The 25,863-nt window shown below is 42.4% G+C and overlaps 1 protein-coding gene across 1 annotated transcript; it reads left to right on the top strand.

Moving 5' to 3' along the window:
- The first annotated feature begins 3,469 nt into the window (after positions 1-3,469).
- On the top strand, positions 3,470-25,791 carry LOC137347305 (schlafen-like protein 1). The gene is made up of 4 exons (XM_068011708.1): positions 3,470-3,802; positions 12,247-12,737; positions 16,793-17,470; positions 23,042-25,791. The coding sequence occupies exons 2-4, from the start codon at positions 12,402-12,404 to the stop codon at positions 23,225-23,227; spliced, it is 1,200 nt and encodes a 399-aa protein (XP_067867809.1). The 5' UTR covers positions 3,470-3,802; positions 12,247-12,401; the 3' UTR covers positions 23,228-25,791.
- Positions 25,792-25,863: the final 72 nt, after the last annotated feature.

The following is a 25,863-nucleotide window of genomic DNA, read 5'->3' as shown; positions in this document are numbered from 1 at the left end:
TTATTGACGATTATTTCTGGACACAAATGCGAATTTTAATCCAGTGAGCATTTTAAAAATCAATTTGTAAAATTTTGGAAGTTGGAACAGATAAATCCTGGGAGCTCATGTTACTGGCAAAGAGCTGGTCTGTGTTGTAATAAGAGCCAAATCCACAACTTGATCCAGCATCAATACAGTGGCTTTGTCTAAACCTGTGCCAGTATAAAACTAGTTTCGTTTTTTATCTAATTGTTGTCTCATGTAAACCTAAATCCAAAATTGCATACACTGAGCTGCAGCTTCCAATCATTTACAAGAGACTTAAAAACAGAACAAGTCAGATTCAATGTTATTACAAAACTTGCTGATAAAATGTTAGTAATTAAATTTCCATCGCTTAGAGGGGAGTGTTTTGCAGAGTTGTGGAGAAAGAGCGGGGGGAGGGGGGAGAATAAACTGGAGAGCTCCTTCAAAGAGCCAACACAGCTACAATGGGCCAAAAGTCTGATTCTCTCGCTTAACGCTCGTGGCTGTTCAAAATGAAGCGGAATTGCCCTCCTTCAGACAGTGGTAGTTGTGTTTTGGAGAATGTTGCTAACAAGAAACACGTTGGTTTTGTCTGTAAATTGTCAAAAACAGGTTCCAGACAGAACAATAACATGTGATGCGCAAAACACTGACCTCAACCTGCAGGCAATCCTTTCTGAAGATGAGGTGTGACAGAATTGTCCATTATCTGTAGGGAACTTGACCAGTCCATGAAGTTCTGATGTAGGGTCACAGACCTGAAACATTAACTCTGTTTCTCTCTCAAATAAAAGCAAAATACTGCGGATGCTGGAAATCTGAAAGAAAAACAGAAAGTGATGGAAATGCTCAGCAGGTCTGGCAGCATCTGTGGAGAGAGAAGCAGTTAACGTTTCAGGTCAGTAACCCTTCTTCAGAACTGGCAAATATTCGAAATGTAAAAGGTTATAAGCAAGTTATGTGGGGGTGGGGCAAGAAATAACAAAGGAGTAGGTGTAGATAGGACAAGGTCCTAGTTTGTTCAGTTTACTTACCCACTTATTTTATGTTTGTACTTGCGGCTGTTCAATTTTCAGTCTGTTAACAGCCTTTCTGTACTAATGCTTTGTCTTTCAACACACCATTAACATATCTTTGCTCCATGACCTTCTGGTCAGCTATTCTGTGACCTTGTCCTATCTACGCCTTCTCCTTTGTTATCTCTTGCCCCATCCCCCACTTTACTTGCTTATAACCTTTTACATTTCTAATATTTGCCAGTTCTGAAGAAGGGTCACTGACCTGAAACGTTAACTCTGCTTCTCTCTCCACAGATGCTGCCAGACCTGCTGAGTATTTCAAGTACTTTGTTTTTCTTTCAGATTTCCAGCATCTGCAGTATTTTGCTTTTATATTATTGCCCACTCCATGTCCTGATGAGATTGCGTTCTGTGCATGAAATGTCATTCCCGTGACAGATACAATCCAAAATCTCACCAGGACTCCAGTTAACGAGCGAGCTCCCCCCACCCTGATGAAGATATATTAGTGTCAACAACTAAATTTCTTGGGGCTAATGGGATCAAAGGATATGGGGAGAAAGCGGGAACAGGTTACTGAGTTTGGATGATCAGCCATGATGGTATTGAATGGCGGAGCACGCTCGAAGGGCCGAATGGCCTACTCCTGCTCCTATTTTTCTATGGTTCTAACACCAGAATTGGCCTTTATAGCCACTCCAGGCGCTGCTCCACACACCACTGACCACCTCCCGGCGCTTACCCATTGTCTCTCGAGATAAGGAGGCCAAAGAAGAACACCAGAAGCTTTTAGAATTGTTTGGGATTGTCGTTTGTTTCTGAAACTATTGAGTAGAGAGAAATAGGGGGATTGTTTAAAGAGTTTCTATGAAGTTGGCATTATACAAGATTTTTATCAGGTCACGATTGTTTAGAGCTGGACTCTGATAAATCCACAGAACACGTACTCAGTAAATTGGCATTGGAAAGGGATCGAAGCCATTCTATAACAATCTGAAAGTAAATAGTCTAAACTAAACTAAATATGACCAACAATTGATCAAGAAAAGTGTGACATGTGCGATTCACTGTATCAAAAGAGGCTGAAGCGTAACATTTACTGCTCACCTTGTTTCAATTGAGAGGAATCCTTTGATGAGGTTGGTGAGTTTCCACAGCATTAACAACTGCTGTAAACTTGTGAGATGATTCACACACTCCTGCATATCGGGTTCAAGGCAATTGTTTCAAAATAATCGGAATACTTTGCATTGCACACTCTGGAGTTTAATCATGCTGCAGTTTCAAAGGGATCAGGCTGTTTTGATGGGTTCACATTACATAAATCCTTTACATCATGTCTTACGACCCTTTATTACATCAGCTCACAAGGATAACTTTTATTTGATAAAGAAAACCACTCAGACCGTAAAAGAAAAAACACCGATGATAAAGGTATTTCTGCTCGCTCTCACATGGAAGTGCATTTTATGGTCTCATTGAACTTAAGACAATAATGTCGTCATATTGTACATTTATATTCTTAAACAAAAGGTCAAGCCGGCAGGGAGATAGTACATTGCAAGGGAACTGGATGGATCATCCAGAATAGTGATGGGTTTGGGGAAACGTTTTCCAGATAGTTCTATATCCGTAGCAAAGTTTTTGAAATTAATTCAACACAAAATGTGGCAATATTTCTCCAGCACAAATTTATCTAATCTGTTAAAGTGCTACACAACGAGGAAGTTGTCTCAATGTTTAATTTCTTTCTCCATGTGGTTACATTTTATAATATATTCTGCTTTAAGCTTCTTTCGTGTTTTTAAATCATAAAAATAAGTGCTTTCGCAATTCTTACACGTAGAGGGTAGTTTATTGTTTTAAGTTTGTTTAAAAGTATGTCCTCACCTCTTTCTACATGAAGAGCTTTTATTTGGGTAGAGGGGAGGTTGAGTTTCGTACCTGCTTTCTGATATTCCCAGTGAATCTTCAAGTTTAATGTCACTATTAAGCAGTGATACATGGATCACTGAGACCTCTGGCGGACACACTGTTCCTTCTGTTAACCGCCGGCGTCACAACTAGTTGTCAATTGTTGCATATTTCCAGGTATTATTACATACTGGGTGCTAACTGAAAGAACCTAAAATCAGATTGAAACTAACCTGAGTTGAAGGGAGAAAAAACCCGATGAATCCACACTCCTTTTTCTGTAAAAATCAACATTTTCTACGATAAGCATGTAGTCATTATTACTTCATATAAGGAAGTGTTGTTTGAGAAGATCATTTTTTGTCTGCAAGGGACATTTCCTTTTGTAAAAGAAACATTTTGCAAGAATTCTGAAGTGGTTTACTCTTGTCTCTGAGTCACAAGGTTCTGGGTTCAAGTTCCACTCCGGGGCTTGAGCACACAAATCCAGGCTGACACTCCAGTGCAGTACTGAGGGAGTGCTGCACTGTCGGAGGTGCCGTCTTTCAGACTTGAACTGAGCCACACTGCCTGCTCGGGGTGGACGTAAAAGATCCCATGGCACTGTTTTGAAGATGAGCAGGGGAGTTCTTCCCAGTCTCCAGGCTGATATTTATCCCTCAATCAACATCACAAAAACAAGTCATTATCACATTGCTGTTTGGGGGAGTTTACTGCATTTCCTGCATTCCAACTGTGACTACACTTCAAACACTTGATTGACTGTAAAGCGCTTTGTGATCTTCAGTGGTCATAAAAAGCACGATATAAATGCAAGTCTTTCTTTTTCGGGTATTTCCTGAGACATTGCTCATTGTTTTGTAAGTACAGGCACCTTATATGGTGTAACAAACATCATTTTATTGTTTATTTGTTCATATTTGGCACTTATTGCCAAATTGCTCTGAAGAAGGAGAATTTGAACTGCTGCAGTCTGTGTGGTTATGAGCTGCATCTGTGTTTAAAATGGCCTATTCCTTTAAGGACACAAAGTCAAATTGTTGTGAATATGGACACATACTGAGGTTATTTGCTGTGGGGTGTTTAATTCCTAGTTTTCCAGTCAGTCCAATGGGCATAAAATGAATGAAAATGAACCTTTATATTTTTTTATACACTTTTGATGTACTTCAAATTGCACACTTGAAGGTGGATGCTCGGCACAAGACTTTTAAAATGATATATATGTGTAGAAAAAGTGAAGGACCTTGGAGTGAATGTCCACGGATCCCTGAAGGTAGCAGGACAGTTGGATAAGGTGGTTAAGAAGGCATATGGAATCCAAGCCTTTATTAGCCGAAGTATAGAATATAAGAGCAGGGAGGTTATGCTGGAACTGTATAACTCATTGGTTAGGCCACAATTTGAGTACTGTGTGCAGCTCTGGTCACCTCATTACAGAATCAAAATCCTGCAACTCCCTTCCTAACAGCACTGTGGGTCTACCTACCTCACATGAACTGCAGCGGTTCAAGAAGGCAGCTCACCACCACCTTATCGAGGGCAATTAGGGATGGGCAATAAATGCTGGCCTAGCCAGTGACGCCCACATCCCTTAAATGAATTTTTTTTAAAAAGGATGCAATTGCACGAGAGAGGGTACAGAGGAGATTTACGAGGATGTTGCCAGGACTGGAAAAATGCAGCAATGAGGAAAGGTTGGATAGGCTGGGGTTATTCTCCTTGGAACAGAGAAGGCTGAGGTTAGATCTGATAGAAATGTACAACATTTTGAGGGGCCTAGATAGAGTGGAGGTGAAGGGTCTATTCACCTTAGCAGAGAGGTCAGTGACGAGGGGGCATAGATTTAAAGTGATTGGTAGAAAAATTAGAGGGGAGATGAGGAAAAATTTTTTCACCCAGAGGATGGTGGGGGTCTGGAACTCACTGCCTGAAAGGGTAGTTGAAGCAGAGACCTTCAACTCATTCAAAAGGAGTCTGGATATGCACTTCAAGTGCCATAATCTGCAGGGCTACGGACCAAATGCTGGAAGGTGGGTAGATCTTTTTTCAGCCAGCACGGACACAATGGGCCAATTGAGTTTTTCTGTGCCTTAAAGTTTCTATGATTCTATATTATGGGATCTCCTGCACACACTGTATTAAAAGAGACTGAAGTGTGACATTTACTGCTCACCTTATGATGGAAAAGTTTCATTGGCCAATAAAGTCTCAAGGAATCCTTTGATGAGGTTGGTGAGTTTCCACAGCATTAACAACTGCTGTAAATTGTATGAGATGATTCACACACTCCTGCAAATCGGGTTCAATGCTATTGTTTCAAAATAATCTGAATAATTTGCACGCTCTGGAGTTTAATCATGCTTCAAAGGAGCCAGGTCAGGCTGTTTTTATGTGTTAACATTAATCAATCCTTTACATCATGTCTTACGACCTTTTATTACATCAGCTCAAAAGGATAACTTTTATTTAAAAAGAAAACCACTCAGACCAGGTGAGAGAGGTGTCTAGGGTTCTCTTTCAGTTTTCACCTGGTCTTACTGTAACCCTTCTTTGGCCTCCTTATCTCGAGAGACAATGGGTAAGCGCCTGGAGGTGGTTTGTGGAGCAGCGCCTGGAGTGGCTATAAAGGCCAATTCTAGAGTGACAGGCTCTTCCACAGGTGCTGCAGAAAAATTTGTTTGTCGGGGCTGTTACACAGTTGGCTCTCCCCTTGCGCCTCTCTTTTTACCTGCCAACTACTAAGTCTACAGGGTTTAATTTTAAACACATTGTTTTTAGCTCCCCCTTGGTGAATCCTTGTTCACCGCTTTCTAATTATAAGGCAAAGAAACCAGCACAAACAGGCTTTCTTGGGTTTAAAGAAGAAAAGTTGAAATTTATTAAAACTTAAATTCTAATTCGGTTGATGCCTACGGATACAGGACGCACACACCCGCCTGCATACCTGACAGACATGCAAATGGAGACAGAAAAGAGCAGGAAAAAAAAGTGGAAAAGTTTGAGGCAATATAGGAAGAGTTTTTAGTTTAGTTTAGAGATACAGCACTGAAACAGGCCCTTCGGCCCACCGAGTCTGTGCCGACCATCAACCACCCATTTATACTAATCCTACACTAATTCCATATTCCTACCACATCCCCACCTGTCCCTATATTTCCCTACCACCTACCTATACTAGGGGCAATTTATAATGGCCAATTTACCTACAAACCTGCAAGTCTTTTGGCTTGTGGGAGGAAACCGGAGCACCCGGAGAAAACCCACGCAGACACAGGGAGAACTTGCAAACTCCACACAGGCAGTACCCAGAATTGAACCCGGGTCGCTGGAGCTGTGAGGCTGCGGTGCTAACCACTGCGCCACTGTGCCGTTATGGTTCTTCGAGCTCACTGTACAGTCCTAGATTGTAGGTAGGTCTTGCTTTTTGTTGGGGCCCAGTATTATTCATTAACCTTGTTCGCTGTCGGAGACTTTTCTCTCTTGGGGTTCATGTGTCTTCTGTGGATTCAGAAGCTTGTGCGAAAGAGATGGGAGCAGACAGACAGGAGAGGCTGTGGCGAGCCAGCCAGGAGAGATCCTCTCAGTCCAGGAGCATTCTGCTTTCTGCCCAAACTGTTTGTACAAATTCAAAAAGCTCAGATTGCCCAGCAGGTTAGTCATGTGACTAGCTGGTTTGACCATGTCCGTTTGTGTATTCGGCCATCTTAGCAGTCAACCTGGAATGCCCCCACCTTCAATATCTTTGTCCTTTCCAAGCACTGTCTGTTAATATGCAAATATCTTTCCAGCCAAGAGTCCATTGTGGGTTGAATGTGTCAGGGAATGGCTGCTTTGTCCTTCCAAACACTGTCTATTTATATGCAAATATCTTTCCAGCCAAGATCTGACAACTTTTTTTTAAAGCAAGTCCTTTCTTCACTCCAGTAACAGTTTAAAATCAATGTTCATGACAAAATTAATATGCCTCATCCTTGGCAGGTGGGGACCTAGCATGACACCTCCACACCCAGCAGAATGAAATGCGATTCGCGAAAAGGCGCATTTCATTTAAAGGTTCGTGAGCAAAATATAAGCTACAGAAAAAAACCCTTGCATTTCTCTCATTCGTTCACAAATCCTAAAACTTATTAAAATCGTCCCTTTTTTGGCATCCCAATAAACATGTGGTTCTATTTTGGGGAAGTTTCTCTTCCATTTGCCCATTTCCAGGGCTGCCTAGGGTCTTTGTTCCTGCTGAAGTAATTTTTTTTTCAGGAGAGTCATTAGCGAGTGGGGCTATCTTGAATTCTCTTTCAGTGCTTTGCTGAGTCATGCAAAGGCTTTTGACTTTACCAGGATGGGTGGTTTTCTTTTCTCTGACTGGTGGGGGAGGATTCTTTGCTAATCTCCCCTTTGTCCCAGAGGACATTTTGTGCAGACTCTACTGCACTTTTATGTGGCACTTCGACTAGGTGAGGCATCACCCTCACTGTTTCTGTGCCCCCTAGTGGTCTTTCTTTGTCTCTACAAGTTCCTGTAAATGCTGTTAGCAACTCTGGTGGGATGCTTCTAGTGTCTGCATTTACGTAGGAGGATGTGGAGTCTAACTTTTCACATTTTTTGGTGTTGGCTGACCGGACAGTAGGGTTTTTCAGCTGGGATTCCTCCCGGACTTCCTTTAATCTGCCCTCTTGGTCACTTTTTCCCCTTCTCTTTCTAAACCTTTGCCAGCCTTATGCCTGCCTATCCCCTTTTGTTCTCGGCGGGGGGTCCCTTACAGTTAACCAGACCTTTGTTAGAGGGTCCTCCTAACACCGGTACAAGACTTAGGGGTGCAGGTTTTACTGTAGGTTGGGGTTTCCCCTCAACCTGGCACATGTGACAATTCCTGCAGTACTCGACCACATCTTTGTGGAGTTTTGGCCAGTCAAATGCTGTCTTATGCGGGTTTGGTGTTTCATATACTGACATGTACAGCCACTGTAGTCTCGTTGGCCCTTCTTAATATTTCTCTCCGGTACCTCTGTGGCACCACTAACTGGTGAACTACTGTCCACTCCTTACTCTCAGGTCTGTGAGGAAAACTCCATTTCCTCATCAGTACCTCATTCTTTAAATAGTAACAATCAGGGACTCCCTCTGCTTCACTTTCAGACTGGGTAGCCTGTGCTAACTCTCGCAATACTGGGTCAGCTCACTGAGCCTCAGCTAGGAAAAATCCATTCAATTCATTCCCTGGGTCTCCTAACTTTCCAAAGAAAGTCTCAGACATACAGACCTGGTCATCTGCCTGCAGTGCTAATGCAGTCTCCTCTGGGGGAGCTGGTTTGATCATGGCCTGATCCACTACACATTCAGGGAAACTGCAGGGGACTGTCTCCCGCCACTGCCCTGTCTCTCTCACCTCCTGCGGTCTTTCACTACTGGGGGCTACCACCTTCACCTCTACCAGATCATTACCTAGGAGTAGGTCAACCCTGTCCACAGGCAAACTAGGGACAATCCCTATGGTCATTGGTCCCGATGTACAGGCAAACTAGGGACAATCCCTATGGTCGTTGGTCCCGGTGCAACCGGTGTACAGGTACAGGCATACACTGCCCTCCAATACCATTCACCACCATTTTGGTGTTTACTGCACTTTCTGGGGAGGAAAGGTCAGGCCTTTTCCCAGTAAAAGGGATCTAGTCGCCCGTGTTCCTGAGAATCACTATGGGCCTGCTTGCCCCACTCGGGTACGGGGCTACTTTCCCTTCGGACACAAAACCCCGATAGCCTTCAGGAATCCTATTATATTTTCCTGCACTTGCAGTTGTAAGCTTCCTGGGTTGCTCTTTTACTGCAGTTAAAGCCACAGCTTGTTCTGTTATGCTTTCAATCAGGTTCACTTCTTCACTGAGTGGGTGTGCTCTGATTAACCCTGCCAGTTTTCCCTTTAGTTTCCAGCAGTCAGCTCTGAAATGCCCTGCTTTATTACAATGGAAGCACACAAGTCTCCCAATCTCAGTCTTGCTGACAGCACCTTCCTTTTTGGCTAGAGGAGGGCGCCCTGAGTCTCCTGCTTTCCTTTCTCTCCCAGGACTGCTTGGGCTCCTATCACCTTCCCACCCTTTGTCCCTTTCAGATTTGTGGGGGTGACTAGGAAAGGTTCTTCCCTGGGAAACAGACATATAAATTAAAACAAACTCATCGGCCAGGATGGCCGCTTGCCGGACTCTCTTGACCCACTGCTCCTGTACATGGGTCTTTATGGAGAGTGGGAGAGAGTATTTAAAATTCCTCTAACAAAATTACTTCTGAAATTCTCATAGCTGAGCCCTCAGCCACTGGTCAAAAGCCAGTTGCTTGCTTCTTTCAAACTCCAGATAAGTTTGATTAGCTTGCTTCTTGAGGATTCTAAACATTTGGTAATGGGTTTTGGGTACTGTTTCATATGCCCCGAGGATAGCATTTTTTGCCAGTTCATAATTTGATGTGCTCTCATCTGGCAACAGGGAATAAACCTCATGGTTTTTTCCAGTTAGCTTGCTTTGTAGTAAAAGAGGCCAGGTCTCAACTGGCCATTTTAGCTGCCTTGCCAGTTTCTCAAAGGACACAAAAAAATCCTTCTACATCCTCCTCATTGAATTTTGGAATTATTTGAGCTAGTTTTAACAATTCTGTACCCAGCCCTGAATTATGCTCCTCCATATTGGCCATTCTTTCACTGTGGTTACTCTGTCACCCCCTAGTTAACTCAAGCTGCTTCAACTCTCTCTCTTCGCATTCCTTCCAGAATATTCTTTCTCCCTCCCTCTCCTGTCTTTCTCCCTCTCCTCAAATTCAAGTTTCCTCTGTTCTAATTGTATCTTTGCTACCAATACCCCGTCAGAGTTTGCTTCTAACCCTGTTTCTGTTTCTTCAGATTCATGAGAAAAATGGTTGGCCACTCATCCTCGGAGTTAAGACTTCCTAGCCTTGTCACGTACAGTGATCCCACACTGCTCAGCCATATTCCTCAACTCTTCATAGACCGTACTTTTAACTTATCCCAAGTTACTTCACCCTGGCTTGAGAGCTACTAGCTTCAGTTGCAGACATGCCAGTATTCAAACACACACAACCATAAAAAAACTTGCATTGAAACCTGGCTCTTTTTTTGGAAACAATTTGGCTTCCCACTTCCAATTTCTCTCGTTTGTCTGTGAGTCAATTCCAGATGCTAGCACCCAAATTTCTGTTACGACCAGGTAAGAAAGGGGTCTAGGGTTCCCTTTCAGCCTTCACCTGGTCTTACTCTAACAGGGTTTAATTTTAAATACACCATGTTTTTAGCTCCCCCTTGGTGAATCCTTGTTCACCGCTTTCCAATTATAAAGCAAAGAAACCAGCACAAGCAGGCTTTTTTAGGTTTAAAGAAGAAAAGTTGCAATTTATTAAACTTAAACTCTAATTCGGTTAACGCCTACGGATAAACGGCACACACGCTAGTATACTTACACAATACACACGTGCAAACAGAGACAGAAAAGAGCAGGAAAAATAAAGTGGAAAAGTTTGAGGCAATATAGGAAGAGTTTTTGTTATGGTTCTTCGAGCTCACTGTACAGTCCTTGATTGTAGGTAGGTCTTGCTTTTCGTTGGGGCCCAGTATTATTCTTAAACCTTGTTTGCTGTAGGAGACTTTTCTCTCTTGGGGTTCATTTGTCTTCAGTGGATTCAGAGGCTTGTGAGAAAGAGATGGGAGCAGACAGACAGGAGAGGCTGTGGCGAGCCAGCCAGGAAAGTTCTTCTCAGTCCAGGAGCATTCTGCTTTCTGCCCAAACTGTTTGTACAAATTCAAAAAACTCAGGTTGCCCAGCAGGTTAGTCATGTGACTAGCTGGTTTGACCATATCCGTTTTTGTATTCGGCCATCTTAGCAGTCAACCTGGAATGCGAGCTCTCCCACCTTCAACTTCTGGTGATCAAAAGTCCATTGTGAGTTGAATGTGTCAGGGAATAGTCCTTTGTCCTTTCCAAACACTCTGTTAATATGCAAATGTCTTTCCAGCCAAGGGTCCATTGTGGGTTGAATGTGTCAGGGAATGGCTGCTTTTTCCTTCCAAACAGTTTGTTAATATGCAAATGTCTTTCCAGCCAAGATCTGGCAACTTTTCTTTTTAAAGTAATCCTTTCTTCACTCCAGTAACAGTTTAAAATCAATGTTCATGATAAAATTAATGTGCCTCATTCTTGGCAGGTGGGGGCCTAGCATGACAACTGTTACTGATGGTGTTATCAGGGACAAAGCTGTTGCATAGAGAATGCTGAGGTTGAGGAAGGCTGCATTTCATGATGAAGTTTCAGCATGGAAATTTCTTTCCAAATTCATAGACCTCAGGCCAGAGACAGTGAAGCTGGAAGAAGTCACAGAGGTAGGAAAAGGCAAGATCTTAGAGGGATGTATAGACCAGGGCAAGAGCTTCATATTTGAGACATTGGGGAATCAGCAACCAATTCCTACATTATATTATATTTCCTACATTACAATATGACTACACTTCAAAAGTACTTCATTGGCTGTAAAGCACTTTGAGACGTCAGGTGGTTGTGAAAGGCACTATGTAAATGCAAAATCTTTTTTAAACTCCTTCCCATATTAACACAAACTAGGGTTGTATTCCTCGGAATTTAGGAGGTTAAGGGGTGATTTGATCAAAGTTTTCAAGATAATAAAGGGAACAGGCAGGGTTGATAGAGAGAAACTATTTCTGTTCATTGAGGAATCTAGGACTGGGGGCGGGGGGGGGGGGGGGGGGTGCATAGTCTAAAAATTAGAGCCAGACCTTTCAGGAGTGAAATTAAGGAAACACTTCTACACACAAAGGGTGGTAGAAGTTTGGAATTCTCTTCTGCAAATGGCAATTGATGCTAGATCAATTATTAATTTTAAATCTGACCTTGATAGATTTCTGTTAATCAAAGGTGTTAATGGATAAGAGGCAGAAGTGGGTATACGGAGTTAGGTCACAGATCCTCCATAATCTCACTGAATGGCAGAACAAGCCCGTGAGGCTAAATGGCCTTCTCCTGTTCCTATGTTCAATGTGGTTGGCAATGGGATTTGCTCCACGGTCGACTATGAACTTGAAGGCTGGAATTTTGAATGAGCTGCAGTTTGCTAGGAGACTTGGGTAATTGAGTATTGAGGTGACAGAGGCAGTGGATGTGCCGAATTAGGCCAGGAGAAGATGATGTTATGGCGCTGGGAGAAGGTGGCCTTGACATTGAGAGGATTGGAGAATGGAAACAGTATCCGCTGATTATGATATTATGTTTGACCTGTCTGCCTTCTCTTTCAGGTAGAGAATTTCTGCCCTTAATTAAGGGAAAACTCCAGCAAGAAATTTTGACCTTCAAATCTTGTGGGACAATGGAAACATCACAGACAACGCCAAACATCTAAGGGTTTGCTCTAGCCTCAACCAAATCTGCAAAATGCTTTTTTAGTAAAGCAATGGATGATGACAATGTCAAGGCTCCTTGTTTGTCATTATTTGTGGGTAATTTAAATCCGGATTACTCCAAGGAGCTGCTGAGTTACATGCTGAAAGATTTACTTGCTGGAATCGACATTGTCCTGCAAAGACATGACATAGAAGTCTTCAAGAAGCACAAACGAGCCCATGCATTTATCCGCCTGAAGACAGAGAGTGGAGTTCAAAATATCTTGAGACAATTTCAAGATCCTGCCATTTTGGATCAAAACAATATGAAAGGATTAGTAGTTAAAGGGAAAATGTTAAAAGTTGCCAAGGATATCCGTGACTTTTCAGAGTACACCTTCGACAAGGTAAGGGGAATTTCATGATCCCAGTTGCATTCATATTCTTTTAACTCTTCTAAAATGTACATTTAGAGATACCAAAAATGTGAAAAAGTCACTCATTTGAAATGGGAATTGATGCCAAAGGATTGGAGGGAAAAGGATAAGCCAGGAAATAATAAGCATTTCAGTTTTTCCTCAAAGGTGGATAAACTTCTTAGCCTTGATTTTCTGGTTGATATTATTGCTAAACCATTTATTTTATAAATATCCACATTTAAATAACTCCAATTGGAGATCCTAGGTTCTGGAGTCTAATAGAGAATAAAATTAGTTGAGGAGAGAAGTTAGAAAACACTTCTTCTTGCAAAGAGTGGTAAAAGTGTAGAACTGTCACCAACAATAAACAGTAAATGCTCGCTCAATTACTAACTTTAAATGGGAAAGCGATAATCTTTGCTAGCCAAGAGTATTAAGGGAAATGGAGCCAAGGTAGGTGAATGGAGTTAGAATATGATCAGCTATGTTCTCTTTGAATAGGTGAATGGCCACCTACTATTCCTAAGGCATGGGGGCATCAGGCACAATCAGCACAGTTTAATAAAGGCTGGAATTTTACGCCACCCCAGCAGGTCGCATGGTGGCAGCGTAAAATTGAGTGGGAGGCTCCGGGAGGCCTACCCGCCCCGATTCCACCTCCGACCAAGTTTATGGAGGTCTGGCGGGGCAGGGGGGAAATGGCCAGCCCGCACGAGGCCAATCAAGACCATTAAGTGGCCATTTAAGGGCCCTCGCCCGCCTCCACGGGTATTTTACCCATGGCAACGGGTGTGTCGGGGACGTGAAAGGCCGCCCAGCGATAGCTGCCAGCCTGTTCGCACCCCGGGGATGCATGGCAGGCGGGCACAGGGTGCCCCCGCCTCCCAACCCACACCCGGGATCCAAGATGCCCCCCCCCCACCAAACGACCACCCTAGCTTCACCAGGGCACGACCGATCCCCCTGGTGAGGCAACCCAACCTTACCTTCGGTCCCAGATCCAGGGTATCCTCTTCGGTCGGCTGGGCGGCAGTCCCAGCAGTGCCCACCGCTCCCAGTGGCGCTACTGAGACTAAGAGCTGCCGGCCCGCTGATTGGCCGGCAGCTCAGAGGCCAATTAAAGCCTGGGGATCCGTAAAATACGGGATGGATCCCCAGGCTGGGCGGGAGCGGGATTGGCACCGACATTTAAGTTGGAGTCTGGCTCCCATCCACCCACTGTAAAATTCCGGCCAAAGAGTCTGCTGTGCTTGACTAATTGAATTGAATGTTTTGAGGAAGCCACAGTCTGTATAAATATCATGGACATAACTTTAATAAAAGACCATATTATCGTAATTTGTTTTATTGCCATGAGACCTAGGCAGTTGCAAATATATTATTTGATCATTTTTGCAACATGAAATCCAGTTTATTGTTTCCTAATAAAGTAAAATCTCCTGTGATTCTGCCTCATTTGAAATCAATTTCTGTCAATCTCCACTTAAGTTGCTATTTATTTTGCAGATTTTATGTCAACACTTCTTTGTACAACTTGTCTGAGTTCAATAACAACTGCAGTTTAAATCACAAACCCCATCCCTCAATTCATGGTTAACTTTTATCAATTCATTATAGAATTGGCTAGTGCATCAGATCTTGTAGGCTTTAAATAATTCACAAGTTCTACCTGTAAGCAGGATAATGTTACAACCAGGTGAGAAAGGTGTTTAGGGTTCCCTCTCAGCCTTCACCTGGTCTTACCGTAACAATATTTTATTTTGTTAAACACACTGTTTTTAGTTCCCCCTTGGCGAATCCTTGTTCGCCATTTCCCAATTATAAGGCAAAGAAATGAGCACAAACAGGTTTTCTTAGGTTTAAAGAAGATTGAAATTTATTAAAACTTAAACTCTAAATCGGTTGACGCCTATGGCTACATGACACGCCCACGCTAGCATGCATATGTAATACGCACATGCAAATAGAGACAGAAAAGAGAAGAAAAATAAAGTGGAAAGGTTTGAGGCAATATCTGAAGAGTTTGTTGTTACAGGTCTTCGAGCTCACTGTAGAGTCCTTGCTTGTAGGTCATTCTTGCTTTTTGTTGGGGCCCGGTATTCTTCTTAAACTTTGTTCGTTGCAGGAAACTTTTCTCTCTTGGGGTTCATGTGTCTTCAATGGATTCCGAAGCTGGTGAGAAAGAGATGGAGCAGACAGGAGAGAGATGTTCTCAGTCCAGGAGCAAAACTGCCTTCTGAGTTCAAATTCTCTGTGGCGAGTTCAAAAAAACCTGCAACAGCCAGTTAGTCATGTGACCAGCTTACCTAACCAGTCCTGACCCTTGTGGATTGTCTTGTCCGAGCAGACCTTGGAATGTCTCCTCCACACACAATACCTGGTGATCACAGGTCCATTGTGGGTTAAATTGGAGCAGGGAATAGCCCCTTTGTCCTTTCAAGTACTGTCTGTCAATATGCAAAAATGCCTTTCCAGTCAGTCTGGCAGCCCTTGTAATAGGCCTTCTCTTCTTCCCAGCAACAATTTGAAATTTAATGTCCATGTGGCGAAATTAATATGCCTCATTCTTAGCAGGTAGGGGCCTGCATGACCATAAGTAATTCACACTTATAAAGCCACATTGTGGCAAATGCATCTCCTATATTTGACGCAATGTTATTCACACAATTCTGGACAGCACAGTCCTGTTGCATAGATATTTATCACTGTAGTACTGCAAAAAGTCCCATTTCATATAAACATGAGAGAGGCAGTGATTTAACAAAGACTTTCCCTTGGAAAGAAAGACAAAACTAGCAGCCCAAGGATAATCTCACATTTGCTGGAGTACAAATCATTAGTAGGACTTGCAGAAAATGACAGAGAGATTGGCTGCACTCTCACCTTAGGAACTGGTTGGGGTGTGAGGAGAATCTATAAGAGGTGAGAAAACAACAAAAAATGGACAAAAAGTATACAAAGATATTTTTAAATAGGTTAAGCAGACCCTGCCAAGCACTTAAATTTGAAGACTAACTATTAACAATAATGTCACTGTATGTGGGAAGACATAGCACAAGGTTAGGCCAATTTAGATTACTGCTTGCTCCTAGCCAGTGACATTTCTGAACACTATTTTGGTTTAGACTGATGAAGTCTGAAATCACATTGTATTGTATTTTACTGTATTGACTGTATTTTATAAATCATATAGACAAACGTATAGACAGTAGCTTTAAATCCACAATGTTTCATCAATGGTCCAGACTTAAATAAAAGCAAAATACTGCCGATGCTGGAAATCTGAAATAAAAAAAACAGAAAGTGCTAGAAATACTCAGCAGGTCAGGGAGCATCTGTGGAGAGAGAAGCAGAGTTAACTTTTCAGGTCTGTGACCTGGCATCGGAACGGATTTAATTACAGTAACGCATAGCTAGGCTTCTTGTATTTCAATTTATTTTTCCTGGCTTTACGTACCCATATAACAAGTTATGAGGTGATAGCATAGCAGTAATGTTACTGAACTAGTAATCTAGAGGCGCGGACTAATGCTCTGAAGACATGAGTTAAAATCAGCTGGGGGAATTTAAATTCAATTAATTAATTAAATTTGGAATAAAATGCTCGTCTCATCAATAATGATCATGAACCTACTGGATTGTCGTAAAAAACCATCTGGTTCATTAATGTCCTTTAGGGAAGGAAATCTTCCGTCCTTACCTGGTCTGGCCTACATGTGACTCCAGACCCACAGCAATGTGGTTGACTCTTAACTGCCCTCTGAAATGGACTAGCAAGCCACTCAGTTGTAGGTGGCTCACCAGCACCTGCTCAAGGGCCAGTGACACTCACATCCCAAGGACGAATTTTTTAAAAAAAAGTTAGGAATGAAATTTACCCGACAAGTCTACATTTGTGTTAAGCAGCATTAAAGAAGGTTCCAATTTTATTACAAATGTAACATCCATCAACCCAGGTTTAGATTGATAACCTAAAACTCAAACTACATGACCTGGAAGGATACTGGACCTGTAACTTACTTTTGCATTTTGACTATTCCCAGAGCAGTTCTGCAGAAACTTCAAAACATGAATCCCACAGTCAACCACAAAAGGAGAAGAGGAGACTGGAACAAACACAAGAAACGTTCGGAAGCACCACCGGAAAACCCAGCTACTTGGCAAGCAAAGTAATTGACCATTTATCGACCCCTCTGAGTGGCACAAAGTCAGACAGCGCCATAATCGGTGGGGAGATTGCTGGACAGGAGCGTTTATTTTATGGGGCGCTGATGGGGAGTGAAACGAGGAATGTTGAATTCAAGCGAGGTGGAGGAGAATATCTAAATATGACTCTGAAGAACCACGTTAGGAAATATGTCTGTGCGTTTCTGAATAGTGAAGGGGGCAGTCTGTTTGTGGGGGTGAATGATGATGGGACCGTGTGTGGAGTGGAATGTAATCACAAAGAGGAAGATCGGATTAGACTCCTGATAGATTCAATTGTGAAAGGGTTTAAACCACCACTCTTCCCGAATTCCTACTCCATCGCCTTCCTTCCAGTTATCAAGGATGGGGACACCGGGATGTTTCTGAAGGTTGTGAGGTTAACTGTGCATCTGCCCAAGAAGGATGGTGATATTTTACTGTATGAAACTGACCAGGGTGAAGTGTACATACGCAGAGATGGCAGTATCCAAGGTCCACTATCAGGAAGTTCCATTCAGGAATGGTGCAGACAGGTAATACACAATTTTCAGTGAATCATTAGAGCAGGATTTCACCCTCATGCTGCCGACTTATTTGGGTTTAGCAATGTCAATTTTAAAAAAACAAATACTTATTCCTCCTCATAATTGTCTGAGTTGAGAATGGATGCCGGGCTGAAAAGCCTGCCAAACAATCACAGTCTAAATGTGCAGGATGGCGACTTGGGTGAGAAACAGGAGGGTGACCAGCACGCGGGGAGCCAACTCTAGTCCCAAGGGGGCAGAATGTTGTGGGGAGAAATCACAGAATGATAGAATGGTTACAGCACAGAAGGAGGCCATTCAGCCCATCGTGTCTGTGCCGACTGTCTGCAAGAGCAAGTTAGCTAGTCCCACTCCTCCGCCCTCTCCCCATAGCCCTGCAAATGTCTTCCATTCAGGTGCTTATCCAATTCCCTTTTGAATGTCATGATTGTATCTGCCTCCACCACTCTTTCAGGCAGTGCATTCCAGATCATAGCCACTTGCTGCGTAAAATAGTTTTTCCTCATGTCGCCTTTGATTCTTTTGCCAATCACTTTAAATCTGAATCCTAATCTGCGATAAAGAATAATGTGCCTTAATTAATGTTGATAACTTGCCTTGAGTAGTTCATGCAAATCAGGAGTGAATGTTCAAGATTTTTTGTATTTAAATGTTAGCAAGTATGATGCCAAATAAATTTCTGTTTAACTAAAAGCCAGAGGTAAGCAGCTCTGTAATTCCTGTAAAAACACCCTGTTTAAACTGAAGGCAATGCCCCAGTAAAATCCTTCATATTAACTAACATTCAAATCACAATTAGCATGGAATGCTCCTTTAAGGGATTTAAAGATGTTGGATTAATCTAGCTGTATACTTTTACTTTGTATTCCATAGTTCATAATAAATATTATTTTAAAGGAAGAAATATGACCATTAATTCCCAGACATGAACAGCAGCAGGTGAGAGTGTGGACGATGATAGCTTATCTTGTGGCATTTGTTTTTGTGATATTTCTAGGCAAAGTTGAAATCTTCCTTGAAGTGTTGCTAATGTAGTGTCATCTGCACAACTCCTTAATCCAAGGCATTCATATATGTGGTTAAAAAGCTGAGGCTCCAGTACAGATCCCTGGGGAACCCTACTTGTCACATCCTGCAAACGAGAACAAATCCTTGATATCTGCTCCCTGTCTTCTCCCTTCCAACAAATTACCCACCCATGTCACACGATTGCCTCCAATTCTGTGCCCAGTTATTTTTCCAATGATCTCCTGTGTGGAAACTTATCAAATGCCTTATGGGGATCCATATAGACACTATCCAGAGACAGACCTTTATCCACCATGTTGGTGACCTTCTCAAAAACTTCAACTACATTAGCCAGATATAACTTAACCCTCTCAATTCCCCGAGAACTCTCTCTCACATTAGCTCTTACTTATTTCCACTTGTGTGCTGTTTTCAACTTTTCCACTATTATACTGAAACTATTTGTGGTCACAATTTTGCAAATGTTCCCCTACTTTTAGATCACCTATTTGCTCCATCTCATTGTTCAAAGCCAGATGAAGTGTTGTCTTTGTTGGTGAAGCAATATACTGACACGGAAACAGCAATGTAAAACAAAAGCTCCCCTTGTTTCATGAAAAACATACCTTTAGATAAATTAAAATCTCCTCGTTACAACTGTGCGAACACATGCCTTTCTAATTTGTCTGCAAATGCTATCTTTTCTATGTAATTTTATGTAATAGAGTGAATATACAGCACAGAAACAGGCCATTCGGCCCAACCAGTCCATGCCGGCATTTATGCTTCACTCAAGTTACATATTCCTAGCAATGTGACCAGTCCCTTGCTCTTCTGCCTCACAATCCAAAGGGATTTTTTTGAACCACTTGCTTAAATCCTTATGTTGTCGTGTAATACTATTTCTAATTAATACCCTTTGTTCCCCATCTCTTTTTTAAAGGTTTATGTTCAGGCATTGTAATTGTCAATCCTGACCCACAAATCAGTTCCTATCCAGTCACTGTGATTTGTTGCCTTACATTTAATAATATGGCTTGGCCATGTGAGCATCATGGAAGATGGCAGGATCCTCAAGGACACATTGTACAGCGAGCTCGCCATTGGTATCAATCCCACCAGCCGTCCATGTCTCCACTTTAAAGATGTCTGCAAACGCGACATGAGGTCCTGTGACATTGATCACAAGTCGTGGGAGTCAGTTGCCAGCGATCGCCAGAGCTGGCAGGCAGCCATAAAGGCGGGGCTGAAGTGTGGCACGTCAAAGAGACTTAGCAGTTGGCAGGAAAAAAGACAGAAGCGCAAGGGGAGAGCCAACTGTGTAACAGCCCCGACAAACAATTTTATATGCAGTACCTGTGGAAGAGTCTGTCACCCTAGTATTGGCCTTTATAGCCAGTCCAGGCGCTGCTCCACTGACCACCTCCATGCGGTTACCCATTGTCTCCCGAGACAAGGAGGCCAAAGAGAGATTTAATAATAATAAATGCCTATTATTCCACAAACTTATTTTTAATCATAGATTTTAAATAGGGCCCAATTTTAACCCATTCAAAACCCACCCACTTAAAGTTAAAATCGGGCCTGTATTTCCAGTTTTGCTTCTGATACCTTGTGCAAAAATATAGACACATTTTAGTTTGGAATCCTTTGGCTTCAACTTTTGGCATTTTTTCCCCAAGCCGGATTTATTTCTACTGCCTTGTCCTGATTAATCTCCTTCAACCATTTTATTCCTTATCTGTCTAAAGTGTACTTTCCCTTGCTTTATCTTCTCCACATGATATTTGTATAAATCTCCCCAAAGTCCTAGTTAAGTACCTTTTGTGGATATTCAAACATGGCGTTAAATCGAGGCCCTGTCACGTCCTCTCGGGTAGAGGTAAAAGATCTCACGGCATCACTCAATGAACAGGGAAGTTCTCCCAGTGTCTTGGTCAATATTTAACTTGCAACCCATTCCTAAAATAGATGATGTGTTCATTAATTTCATTGCTTGCTGTGCACATATTGGCTGCAGTAATCTAGGACATTGAGGTTGTGAAAAGCACTATATAAACCCAAAGACTTTTTTAATGGTCCCAACACGGTTTAGAAGCAAGCTGTCCACTCAGTACAACCCCAGTATTGGCCTCAGGGCCTCAAGGATTTGAAGCCTTACTTCCTTCACCGCATTACCAATCCTACATTTACCTCTTTAATCTGACTGTTTCTGTATTGCACGTCAACAATTATACAACTGAACAATCCAAATGTTTTTAATCTTCCATTAATCACTGGATAACTGTCAAATGTGGAACAATAAATGTAATCTAAATGAATTGGGGGATCATTCAACCTGATTCCAAAGCAAGCATTGAACACCAACATATTCAAAATCATTTCAAGGTGTTTAATAGATTTCTCCGTTTGTATAATTTGTCACATAATTCTAAATGGTATTGAGAGGGGGACACCTGTTCTCTGAATCTTCCTGTTTCCATGTTTTATGCTTAAGATTGTTTTTCATTGCCCCATGTTTCTTTGTACGTCGACAGACTGGACAGTCCCCGATTTGATCTAAGTTAGCTGATTTTACCTGAGCAGCAGGTAAAATGCCTCAGCTTTCCTGGGGTGGAGGATGAGGAGCGACACGGGAATGACTGCTCAGTGACCCCTGCTGGAAAGTACACTTGTGTGAATTTTATTTTTATTTGTTCTGGGATGTGGGTGTTGCTGGCAAGGCCAGCATTTATTGCCCATCCCTAAATGCCCTTAAGAAGAGAAGATTAAGAGATTTGATGGAGGTGTTCAAAATCATGAGGGGCAGAGTAGATAGAAACTTCCCGTCAGTTGAATGGTTGAGAACCAGAGGACAGTGATTTAATTGATTGGCAAAAGAAGCAATGGTGACATGAGGAAAAACTTGTTATGCAGCGCATGGATAGAATCTGAAATGCGCTGCCTGAGTGTGTGGTGGAAGCAGATTCAATCGAGGCCTTCGAAAGAGAATTGGATAATTATCTGAAGGGAAAAAAAGTACAGGGCTGTGGGGCTTGGTGAATTGCTGTTGCAGAGAGCCAGTATGGACACGACAGGCTGAATAGCCTCCTTCTGTGCTGCAACCATTCCATGATTTTAAATTCTAGTGTCTAGCACATATCAGACATCACACTTACAAGCGTCTGCAATACATTAAAAGGTAGAATGAAAGCCAGTTAATTCCTTGTTTTTCTTACCTGGATAATCTAGTGTCTCCCTGAGGCCAGAAACTGTATTTTACCAGCAACTGCCAATCTATAGATATTTCACTCTGTCTTCTAATTGACTTCAGGATTTGCCCATTAAGACCGCTTCCCCAAAGGGAGTAGAGGAACGATGACTTTGAGAGATGGATGAGGTTGAATACAGCTCCACTTTAGCACCTAAAAGTCACAAATGTACCCCAGACCTGAGACTACCTGTCAGCAATATTATAAGAAATTAATAAAATATTGAAATGATCAATATATCAGATTACTAAAAGATTCAATCAGCACAGCCTTAGATTGTCTCTTAAATTATGCATCAAAATCATTTTAAAAAAAAGTAAACTAGTTAAGTAATTGTAGCAAATGGGATTATTTACCCATGTAGCTAATGTTAAAAGAACATGTCGTGTGAAATAACACAAAGCCCAGAGTGCTCTTAGATTGTATCAAGGTGTGCTTGTAGAATTTACAGAATATCCCAGCAATGACTGGATGCACCAATCTTAGTCATAGAGAGATACAGCACTGAAACAGGCCCTTCGGCCCAACAAGGCTGTGCCGATCATCAACCACCCATTTATACTAATCCTACATTAATCCCATATTCCCTACCACATCCCCTCCTACATTAATCTCATATTCCCTAACATCTACCTACAGTAGGGATAATTTACAATGGCCAATTTACCTATCAACCCTCAAGTCTTTGGCTGTGGGAGGAAACCGGAGCACCCGGCGGAAACCCACGCAGTCACAGGGAGAACTTGCAAACTCCGCACAGGCAGTACCCAGAACTGAACCCGGGTCGCTGGAGCTGTGAGGCTGCGGTGCTAACCACTGTGCCGCCCATATTGAAGGTTTTAAAGAGCTTACAGAAGTGGGGCGGTGGGAAGCCTCATTCACAAAGCAACCACCATCTCTCAATGCCAGAGGCGGCTTGTTCCTTTACTTCAACTTTGGTTGAAATCTTTAAGTACATCAAGTTAAACTAGAGCCCATTAAATATAAAATAGTCACCAAAAATCCAATGAGATTTCAGAAGGAACTTTTCCTTACCCAGAGAGTGATGAGAATGTGGAACTTGCTGCCAAACGGAGTGGTTGAAGTGAATAGTATAGATACATTTATGGGAAAGCGTCGGTAAGTATATGAGGGAGAAGGGAATAGAGGGTTATGTTGAGCTTTAGATGAGGAAGGATGTGAGAAGACCCATATGGAGCATATACACTGCAAGAACTGGTTGGGCTGAATGGCCTGTTTCTCTGCTGTATATTTTATGTAATTCTGTGTAAAGTTACAGGATTTTTTTGTTTTCTCTAAGAAATGGACAACAGAAATAAAGAAACTGCAGGATACAATTGACAGCTTAGTTAAGGAGGAACACCGTTTGCAGGAAGAACTTCGACAGCAACAACAATCAATCCAAGAACTGCAACAGTTGCAGCAAGAACTACAGACAATCAATTCAGACAAGGTCGGCATGTCGAATCTCTGCTGCGTTATCTAACAACACGGGACATCAAGCCTGCCCAGAGGAGGGCAGCTATAAATTCCAATTGAAAATCTTACTAGTCATCGGGGAAAACGATAAAGCAAGCAGCTTGGAAATGACAGTTTAATAAAAACTCTGCCGCAGACCTGAAATTCTCAATAGGCCTCAAAGGATTAATGTGGTGCCACAGGTTTCAGTATGATTTGTTTTCAACCTTGTCATTATTGATAATGGGGATTGTGAGTTCAAATGTGCTGTGATTGAGACTTGAATTTCCTACTCCCCACTTTAATGCACTCTCCACCACTAACTGGTACAACTGTGATTCATCTTGTTGCACCCTCAGTTAGTTTATTGTCCAAAATGCCAGTACTGAAAGCTATTGCTGCAACATGTTTCAGGGCACATGAAATTCTGGGTAAGTCAATGTATATTCTACAGCATGCCAGCTATATTAAGCACTTCGGCAGTCAATTGAACACCAGCGCCTTGGATTTATATAGGTCTTTAATGTAGTAAAATGTCCCAAGGTGGGTCAGACAAAATGTGACACTGAGCCCCATAGAAATGTTAATACAGGTGACCCAAGAGCTTGGTCAAAGAGGTCGATTTTAAAGGCTGACATAAAGGAGGAGCGAGCCGGAGAGGTTTAGGGAGGGAATGCCAGAGTTCAGGCCCATTTCAGCTGAAGGCACAGCTGCCAATGGTGGAGCAATGGAAACCAGTGTTGTGCAGGAGGTGAGAATCAGTGGAGTGCAGAGATTTCAGCTGCAGGAAGTCACAGAGGTAAGGAGGGGTGAGGCCATGGAAGTATTTAAAAATGATTGAGAATTTTAAAATTGCGATTTTTCCAGTCTGGGAGGCACTGTAGGTTGGCGAGCTCAGGGGTGATTGGAGAATGGATGTTGGTGCAAGTTATGACACTGGTAGCAGAGTTTTGGATAAGCACAAGTTTATACAGAGGGTGGAAAGCAAAAGGTAGGCCAGGAGAATATTGGAATAGCCATTGTACCGCACAGAAAAAAAGTGTTTTCATAAAGATAATTGTGCAAACCGACCTCGGTTAATAAAGGGACAGAAACCATAGTTGTGGTGGTGGGGTAGATAGAACATGTCCAATGCTCTTTTTGTTCAACAGGCCTCCTCCTAAAGTGGTCATTGTGATGTAAAGTAAGGCAGTAATATTAACATTGGTCAGATATGCCATTTGAGGCACGTCAAATGATTTTTTAAAGAATTTGTTTATGGGCTGTGGGTATCAAGTGCAAGACCAGCATTTACTGCCCTTGAGAAGGTGGTGGTAAGCTGCCGCCTTGAACTGCTGCACTCCGTGTGATGTAGGCACAGCCACAGTGCTGTTAGGGAGGGAGTTCCAGGATTTTGACCAAGCGACTGTGAAATAACAGCGATATAGTTCCAAGTCAGGAAGGTGTGTGACACGGAGGGGAACTTGAAGTGGTGGTGTTGCCATGCACCTGCTTCCCTTGTCCTTCTAGGTGGCAAAGGTTGTGAATTTGTAAGGTGCTGTTGAAGGAGCCTTGGTGGGTTGCTGCAGTGCATCTTGGAGATGTTTCACACTGCTGTCACTGTATGTCAGTGGTGGAGGGAGTGAATGAATGTTTAAGGTGGTGGATGAGGTGCCAACCAAGCAAGCTGCTTTGTCCTGGATGGTGTCGAGCTTCTTAAGTATTGTTGACACTGTGCTCATTCAGGCAAGTGGAGGGTATTCCATCACACTCCTGCCTTGTAGATGGTGGACAGGCTTTGGGGAGTCAGGAGGTGAGTTACTCGCTGCAGAATTCCCATCCTCTGGTCTGTTCTTGAAGCCATAGTATTGAAGTGGCTGGTTCAGTTAAGTTCTTGGTCAATGGGAACCCCTGAATGTTGACAGTGGGGTAATTCAGCGATGGTAATGCCATTGAACATCAAGAGGGGATGATTAGATTCTCTCTCATTGGAGAAGCTCATTGCCTAGCACTTGTGTGGCACCAATGTTGTGCAACAGAACAAAATGCAGCATGGTCAATTTGCAGGTTTCTAAACATCTTTGGCAAATAAGAACTGATTTGCATCAGAAGTAGAGGATGCAAGTATATATATGAATATTCTACAAGTGAGCAATACTGAGTGTTAGTGTAATAAAAAGATTGTATTCTATGGGCTCTAAGCAGGATTCTTTTAATAACTCAAGTTGTGTGTATATGAATGGTCATGTGCTAATGGTTTTAGAGCATTTTCTAACTTGCCAAACTAGGGGTTGTCGATATAAGATACTCAACAAGAAAGCACATGTGGAATTCATTAGAAAATCTTCATTACCCAGAATGGTGAGAATATGGAACTCGCTAACTAACAGAGAATGGTTAAGGCATTAAGGGTTAAGATGTATTTAAGGGGAAGCTAGATAAAGACGAGGGAGAAAGGAATAGAGTATTTCACTGATGAGTTAGATGAGGAAGGATGTGTGGAGACTTGAATGGAGCATAAACACCGGCATGGACGGGTTGAGCTGAATGGCCTGTTTGTGTGTTGTGTGTGTTACTTTAAGGAATGATTGCTTATGGTGTAATAGTCAATGCTTTGGGTTAAAATTGTGTTTATAAATAGAAAAAATCACAGACCAGCTTAGCAGCTGATTATTATACAAGCGT

The sequence above is a fragment of the Heterodontus francisci genome, chromosome 31 (genome assembly GCF_036365525.1).
Source record: "Heterodontus francisci isolate sHetFra1 chromosome 31, sHetFra1.hap1, whole genome shotgun sequence".
Lineage (NCBI taxonomy): Eukaryota > Metazoa > Chordata > Chondrichthyes > Heterodontiformes > Heterodontidae > Heterodontus > Heterodontus francisci.
Note: the sequence above shows the minus strand (reverse complement) of the source record. Positions and strands in the feature narration are given on the sequence as shown.